Here is an 8715-nt window from a genome sequence, read left to right on the forward strand (position 1 = left end):
ATGGGTCTGTTACCGCCGCCTTCATTTTCCCCTTTTCTGTTCATGTTTTTTGTTCTTCTCTTGCTTGTGGGTTCAGTACCCGACTCTGTGCACTACGGGAACGAGACCAACCGACTAGCCTTACTAGCATTCAAGGCCAAGATCACCGGCAATCCCCTCGGGATACTAAGCTCTTGGAATGGATCCGTCCACTTTTGTCAATGGATTGGTGTAACATGTGGCCGTCGACACCAGAGGGTCACAAGGTTAATCCTTGATGATGCAAAACTAACAGGGTCCATTTCGCCCCACATTGGAAATTTAAGTTTCCTTATGAGGTTAAGCTTGAAAAACAATAGCTTGAGTCATAACATCCCCCAACAAATCAGCAACTTACGTAGACTGAAAATCATGTCACTGTATAATAATTTAGTTACCGGCGAAATTCCAACCAATCTCTCTCGCTGCTCTAATCTTGTTGTCCTTGAGTTTAGTGCAAACAAGCTAACTGGAAAAATTCCAACGGAGCTTGGTCGCCTATCTAAACTCAAGCGATTGTATGTTGGAAAAAACAATCTAACAGGAGGTATGCCTCCAACTATTGGTAATCTATCATCTCTAACAACCAACCCTCATAATACCCTTTAATAGTATTGGTGGGAAGATACCTGATGGTCTAGGCCGATTGACAAACTTGGAAATTTTTGCGTTAGCGGTGAACAGGTTCGTCGGTACAATCCCTTCCTCGTTATTTAATATCTCTTCCATTACGGTTTTCGACATCGGAGTGAACCAAATCCAAGGGATTCTTCCCTCGAACCTAGGAACTTCACTTCCTAATCTCAAGTTCCTTGGAGTTTCGAACAACTTGTTGACTGGATCCATTCCTAGTTCAATATCTAATGCCACCAATCTATATTACCTTGGGCTGCGAAGCAACAACCTTAGTGGGAAAATGCCTTCTTTGGATAAGCTGCGTAATCTTGAGCGGTTAATTGCTAGTTCTAATCATCTAGGAACAGGGGAAGCGGATGACTTGAGTTTTCTCTCCTCTTTGATCAATGCCACCGAGTTGGATGCATTGGAGCTGAGCAACAACGGTTTTGGAGGCGTGTTTCCTGAAGCAATTACTAATTTCTCCATTCGTCTTAGTTTCGTAAACTTGAGGGATAATAAGCTGTATGGGAGCATCCCAAGAGGGATCGGGAATCTGGTAAATTTGCAGCTACTTGGAACACAGAACAACCATTTGACAGGTAACATCCCTGCTGATTTTGGGAAGCTTCAAGACCTGCATATATTGTCTCTCGGAGGTAATAGATTCTATGGTGACATCCCATCCTCTTTCGGAAACTTATCCTTGTTACTAGCTCTAGATCTATCCGAAAATAATCTTCAGGGAAGCATCCCGTCGAATTTAAGCAAATGTCAGATGTTGCTGGAGCTTACGCTCGCCAAAAACAGTCTTAGTGGCACCATACCCAAAGGAGTTGTTACTCTCTCATCATTGTTTTATCTAGACCTATCTCATAACAACTTGACTGGTGTCATCCCCATGGAAATCGGGGTTTTAAAAAATCTTGAAACACTAAATGTTTCTGAGAATATGTTGGTTGGTAATATTCCAAGCAGCCTTGGTAGTTGTGTGAAATTGGCATCTCTTAATTTAAAGGGCAACAAGTTTTGGGGAGTCCTTCCATCAACTTTGAGCCAATTGAGAGGCTTGGAGGATCTAGACATTTCTATGAATGATTTCTCGGGAAAAATCCCAGACTATTTAGAGGGCTTTCATTTCTTACAAAAACTAAATATATCATTCAATGATTTTGATGGAGAAGTACCAAAACAAGGCATATTTACGATTGAGGCAGCTATTTCTATTGAGGGAAACAAGAAGCTTTGTGGTGGTATACCTGATTTAAAACTACGCAATTGCCAATCCAAGGGATTTGCAAGGAAGAAATTTACTCACGTCGTGAAGTTGGTACTCCCATCGTCCTTTGGGCTTGTATGTTCACTTTTAATGATATATTTCGTGTATCTTCGTTGGTTTAAAAAGAAAATAGAGGTACGATCTTTCAGCTTTTTTGGCCACTCGTTTCCTATGTTGTCTTACCGGAGTCTATTAAAAGCGACCAATGGGTTCTCTTCAACCAATCTAATCGGCATGGGTAGTTTTGGTTCGGTGTACAAAGGAATTCTTGATCTTGATCAAGGTGAAAAACTAGTCGCTGTGAAGGTATTAAACCTTCAGTCCCGGGGAGCTGCCAAGAGCTTCATTGCCGAGTGTATGGCCTTAAGGAGCATCAGACATCGGAATCTTGTACATATCCTCACCGTATGTTCAAGTGTTGACTATAAGGGTGACGAGTTCAAGGCTCTGGTTTATGATTTCATGGTCAATGGGAGTCTAGAGGAGTGGTTGCATCCAAATGAGAAAGAAGATGATGCACACAACAAGTCACAGAGTTTAAACCTTCTAAAGAGGTTAAATATTGTGTTTGATGTTGCTTCTGCACTTTTTTATCTTCACCGCCATTGCTCAGAACCAATAGTTCACTGTGACTTGAAACCGAGCAACGTTCTTCTTGATGATGAAATGGTTGGACATGTAAGCGATTTTGGGTTAGCAAGATTCCATGTAGATGCGACATGTATTGCTTCTGCAAATCAATCAAGTTCTATTGGCTTACGTGGGTCATCCGGTTATGCAGCTCCAGGTAATTAAATGTGTCCCTTAGACTCATTTCGTGTTACTGTTCTCCTTCACTTCCTTCGGTTTTAGATTTAATTCACTTCTCTTTTGAGTCTAGTAACCCCTACACAGAAGTAAAGCTGTTGGTTCTTATGTTTTACTACCCATTGCATCATCTTGCTTTCAAAAGTATTAGAGTTGAGTTAAGCAGAAAGTGTCTAGATTGTTTCTTGAAATGGAGATGGAGTAAGTTTCTTTCTTTGTTATAGCCAAGACACATTAGCCTAAAAAATAAATAACCAACAATTGTATATTCTTGACGTTACTGCTTTCTTGATTACAGGCTGTACCCATGTTTTTTTTATTTTAGAGTAGAGCTAGTATATATTCCTAGTTCATTTTACATGAATTAACCGGCATTCAAAGAACACTCTCTCCTCAGGTTTCTATTAGTATCTTTCCATTTCCAAAAAGTAGAGACTTTTTAATTTCTTAATTTATGACGTGAGTACCACAAACCTACAACAAATATAAGGATAATTGATAAGTTTATGGTTAGGTAATGGCTACTAAGAAAATTTAGCTCTCTTTGTTTTGATGCTCTGGTAATTAAGGGTTTCTTCTTGTATGCTGGGGTATGACCCTTGGTTTTGTTGTACTTTATGTTCAAGCTTTTTAATGAAATATACATTTACCCAAAAAATTTATAGTGAACTAATCAGGCGTGATTCAAATTAGGCATTTCAGATGGCACAGGCAGAACCAAATGTTATTCGTGATCTAGCAAGAAGCAAAGAAGTCGACACAACTCTTTGTAGTCTTATTCAAGACATAAAATTAGGAGTATCCATCTAAGAATTGTTTGCTGAAGTTTCTTTACTATTCCTTGAAAGGCTGCTTATCAAGCAGATTTGCAATATTCTTATCTTTATGATGGATGGATTGTAGAGTATGGCATGGGAAATGAAGTATCAACGTCGGGTGATATGTATAGTTTCGGTATTCTCTTATTGGAGATGTTCACAGGGAAGAGACCGACAGATGCCATTTTTGAGGGTAGTCTGACTCTCCACAACTTTGTTGAGATGGCTATGGCTGAACAAGTAGCAAACATTGCTGATCCAACATTGTTTCAACAAGTAGTAATGGGAGAGAACAACTCAAGCATCAACAGCTCTCAAAATCAAAGCCCAGCTAGCATTCACGAAGTTCAGGAGTGTTTGACTTCAATTCTTAAAGTGGGAATAGCTTGTTCAGAAGAACTACCAAGAGATCGACCGGATATCAAAGAAATCGTTACTCAGTTGCATGTCATCAAGAACACTCTTCTCGGGGTTGGAGTACACGGAGGAATGAGAGCTAGTATTGCAGCTTGATCATGTGCAGGTATGACCCATATTACATTCCAATAACTACTGGAGGAAAAAACCTGCATTTGGCACTAAAACCACCACAGATCTGCACTCAGCCGGCCAAACATTGGTTTATTTAGTGTTGCTGACTTACATAAGTGTTTTAGTTCTGTTCAACTTCACCCAGGTTTCTAAGAACCATGATGTTTTCATTTGCTCCTCTTTACGCCAATTCAAATAGTTCTCGCGTGGTCTACAACTATGAACAAAACGTCGGATTTCCATTTCTAATTCAAACTTGAGAATCAATAAATTCACCTAGAACCTCAGTTAACTAAGTATTTTTCTGAACAATAGTGAAGAGACAACAAAAAAGGAACTCTAATGCCACATTCCAATTCAGGATAAACAAATCTCATTTTCGTAACTTCAATGAGGCAAATTCTTGAATAACCTCTGCATCTATCAAAAGGAGGATGTGGTTGTGTTTTCCTCCCTTCTTTCTTTTACTGAAAATTGGTGTATACGATAGCATTTTTCTACATATATTCAATTATGTGCACAAACCAACCCAATTTTCAAGCTGCTGCATCTTCAATCAAAGTTAAACATTCCGTAAGTGATTATCTTCTCCCATCAAACTTCTTCAATAACTAATTTTCCTTCTTCCCTCGTAGGTGCTTAAGGTTTGGTGGGTCTTGAAGGTATCTGTCGAGACTACAACTTGGTGATGCTGCATATTGCTTTGGATACGCATTACGCATGCTAGCTAGTTTGTTGTTCAATTTCTGCACTTTTTTTTCCAAGTTTATGTTCCACTTGTGTTTTTAGTTTGTTTCAAGCATGAGAATTTTCTCATTTAAATGTACTATAAGACCTACATGCATGTTAAGTGGGACTTCAATAGCATATATGAGCAAAATGTAATTGTTTCTTGTCACCAATTTCTAGTATATATGTGCAAGGTTGTCTCCATCTGAACCAAATTACTTTCTTTGCATTGAATTTGCTACCGACCCATAAGCCACATGACTGAGAATACATAAACCCCAGATAGATATTGAGGAATTGCAGCACTTAATTACAAGCCTACATTACTCTAAAAATTACAATGTGGGAAACAATACAAATATTCAAGTGCTGATTTTTTATATGAAAAAAAAAATCCATCTAAATACTCTTATGCCTCCTCCACCAAACTAGCTATGATCAGACTAACTTGCGATCGATCACACGGATTATTAAGGTAGGAGATAACAGAAGATGATTAAAAAAAAAAAGGGAGATACAAAAGGTGATCGGGCTTCAAAAGAAATTAAATAGGCATCCTAAATGGAAGACTTATGTTGAAAAATGTATGCATTATAATTTGTGAAAATTTATATGCATCTCTATTAATTATTTTGATGATTAATTCAATGATATTTTTATTCGGCAAATACAAAATTATCGAAAAGTCGATTCCCGAATTAAATATTTTCGTGACCTTGAAATATAGCATAAAGTCTCTTGGATTCATGATTTATATTTACAAAGACTTTATTGAGCTCAATACATGCTTTAACGGTTTATTTAGATGAAATTGTGAGCCACAGGTTGACGAACCGGCTGACAAGCCGGCTGTCTGAACAGAAAGCTGTGACAACCGGACGACCACCCGGATGACCACTCTATCAAACGGCTAGTTTCCAACGGCTAGTTTTAAACGGCTAGTTTCCAACGGCTAGTTTCCAACGGATAGGAAGCATATGGATGGCTATATAAGGCATCAAGAACTCATTAATGAGGACATACACAAGCTACAACATTCCATATTATTGCAAGAGCAAATTCTCAAAAGATCAAAGCCAAAAATTCTCATTGTTCTTCCACTTTCATATTATTCTCGAGAGAAAATTTGTACAAGTCGTGAGCGATAATTTTCATACCTTCTTCACATACTTGTATTTCCTAAGTGAGTGTTTGAGTCAAACACTTGAAAGCTTAGAAGACCAAATTCGGGTTGGAATTTGGGTGTTATTGTTTTTGAGAAGTTTTCGGAGAAAATTCTTGCGGTTGTGCTAGCTCCTCGGGAAAGCTAGAGGCATTCGGTTCTTGTAAGCACCCGCAAGACTTACAAGTTGTAATCTTTTAAAGATTAGTCTAACCTTCAAGTAATTGCTTGAGGAGAAGTGGAGTAGGGCCGGACCGTGGACAAATCCGGACCGAACCACTATAAACGGGTTCTATCTCTCTATCTCTCTATTTTGATTGCATACTTATTGTTTGCATATATTGTTAGAGATAAATTTTTATTGGTAATTATTACTAGCAATCCTATTCACCCCCCCTCTAGGTTGCATAATTTGGGTAACAATTGGTATCAGAGCCTCGGCTCTTGTTTGTAGATTTAACCATCTAAGAGTTAAGATCCATGGCAACCACTAGTAATGTTTCTTGTATCGAAGGTCAATCATCCAATAGACCTCCCTTGTTCACCGGAGAAAATTACTCTCATTGGAAAAATAGAATGATGATCTTTATTCAATCCACGGATTATGATCTATGGAAAATTATCAAAAATGGTCCCATTATTCCTACTAAGAAAGTTGGGGAAGAGACTATGCCTAAATCAGATTATGAGTGGAGTCATTTGGAAAAGGCTTCAATAGAAAAGAACTATAGAGCTATGAACCTTCTTTTTTGTGCTATTACTCCCAATGAATATGATTGTGTTTCCGCATGTGAATCGGCTAAAGAAATATGGGATAAGTTAGAAATGTCACATGAAGGAGATAGTCAAGTTAAGGAGTCCAAAATTGATATTCTTGTGCATAGCTATGAGCTCTTCAAAATGAAACCGGATGAATCTATATCTCAAATGTTTGCTAGATTTGCTAGTATTACTAACGGTTTAAAAGCTCTTGGAAAGATTTACAGTCAATCCGAAATGACAAGGAAGGTGCTCCGTTCCATGCCAACCAATTGGGACACTACCACCTCCATCATCCTACAATCCAAAGATTTCTCAACATACACGATGGACAAGCTCATGGGATCTCTCATGACGGAGGAAATGCATCACAACCTCAAAGGTGAAAAAGAGAAGAAAGTTAAGGATCTTGCCTTCAAAAGTACAACAAGCAAATCAAAAAGCAAGGAGGATTCAAGCAACGAAAGTGAGGATGATGAAATGGCGCTCATCACAAAAACGTTCAAGAAACTCCTCAAAAATAGAGCATCTCACAAAGGCAGAGGATTTTCAAGAAAAGATGGAGGCAAAGAAGAAAATAGTAAAAAGGATCCAATCATTTGCTACGAGTGCAAGAAGCCCGGCCACATCAAAAGTGAATGTCCATATGCAAAAAAATATTCAAAGAAGGACAAAAAGAGAGCTATGATGGCCGCATGGGACAATAGTGACGATAGTAGCTCCGATGAGGACGATGAGCAACAAGAGGTCGCTAACTTGTGTTTCATGGCCATCGAAGAAAACGAGGTAGATCTCGACTCATCCTATTCCTTTGATGAATTGTTTATTGCCTATAAAGAGTTGAAAGTAGAATTTGAAAAGGTTGTTTCTAAAAACAAATTTCTTAAAAAGGTTGCTAAAGATCTCTCACTAGAAATGGATGATTTAATTGAAGAGAAAGATATTTTGGAGGAAGAAAATGAAAGTTTAAGAACCTCTTTGGCAAAAGAAAAAGAGTATTTGAAGGATACTTCCAAAAACGAATCTTTAGAAAAACAAATTGATGATTTAACTAATTCTCTTTCAAAACTCACTAATGGAAAAGAAAGTTTAGACATTCTTCTTGGAAAACAAATGGTTTCTTTTCACAAGGCCGGAATTGGTTATAATCCCACTCAACACAAAAATCTTTTTGGAAAAGATGTTCCTCCTTCTAGCCATTCTAAATTGACATGTCATTATTGTGGTAAAATTGGTCATATTTCTCCTACATGTCCTATGAAAGGATACTCATCTTCTAATGCAAAAAAGGTTTGGGTTCCTAAGAACCGTATCAATGCTAACCTTCAAGGACCCAAGATGATTTGGGTACCAAAAGTCAAGAATTGATGTGCTATTGTAGGTATGCTTCAAAAGTTCTCTCAAGGAAGGAAGTTGGTACCTTGATAGTGGATGTTCAAGACACATGACCGGTGACAAGAGGGCTTTCAATTCTCTTTCGTCTAAAGATGGTGGACATGTCACATTTGGAGACAACAACAAAGGTAAAATCATAGGAATCGGCAATATAGGTAATTCTCCTATTATTGAAGATGTTTTACTTGTTAATGGTTTAAAACACAATCTTCTTAGCATAAGTCAATTATGTGATAGAGGAAATCGTGTTATCTTTGAAAAATCCAAATGTATCATTGAAAATGACAAAAGCAACAAGACACTCTTCGTTGGACAAAGATTTGAAAATGTATATGTTTTTAATCTCAATGATTTAAGTAATTGTGATATAAAATGTTTTTCCGCTTTGAGTGAAAATAGTTGGCTTTGGCATAGGCGCCTAGGACATGCAAGTATGGATGCTATTTCAAAACTCTCTAGAAAAAATTTGGTAAAAGGTCTTTCTAAAATCAAATTTGAAAAAGATAGACTTTGTGGTCCTTGCCAACAAGGAAAACAAACCAAGGTTTCTTTTAAGTCCAAAAATGTTGTTTTAACTACTAGACCTTTGCAATTACTTCATA

The 8715-nt window shown here is 37.7% G+C and overlaps 1 protein-coding gene across 1 annotated transcript; it reads left to right on the forward strand.

Annotated features, from left to right (window-relative positions):
* LOC131328310 (probable LRR receptor-like serine/threonine-protein kinase At3g47570) lies at positions 1 to 4966 on the forward strand. Its single transcript, XM_058361269.1, has 4 exons — positions 1 to 565; positions 660 to 2699; positions 3623 to 4060; positions 4704 to 4966. Exons 1-3 carry the CDS (start codon positions 1 to 3, stop codon positions 4048 to 4050), a joined length of 3033 nt encoding a protein of 1010 aa, XP_058217252.1. The 3' UTR covers positions 4051 to 4060; positions 4704 to 4966.
* The last annotated feature ends 3749 nt before the right edge of the window (positions 4967 to 8715 follow it).

The sequence above is a fragment of the Rhododendron vialii genome, chromosome 6a (assembly GCF_030253575.1).
Source record: "Rhododendron vialii isolate Sample 1 chromosome 6a, ASM3025357v1".
In the NCBI taxonomy this organism is placed as follows: domain Eukaryota; kingdom Viridiplantae; phylum Streptophyta; class Magnoliopsida; order Ericales; family Ericaceae; genus Rhododendron; species Rhododendron vialii.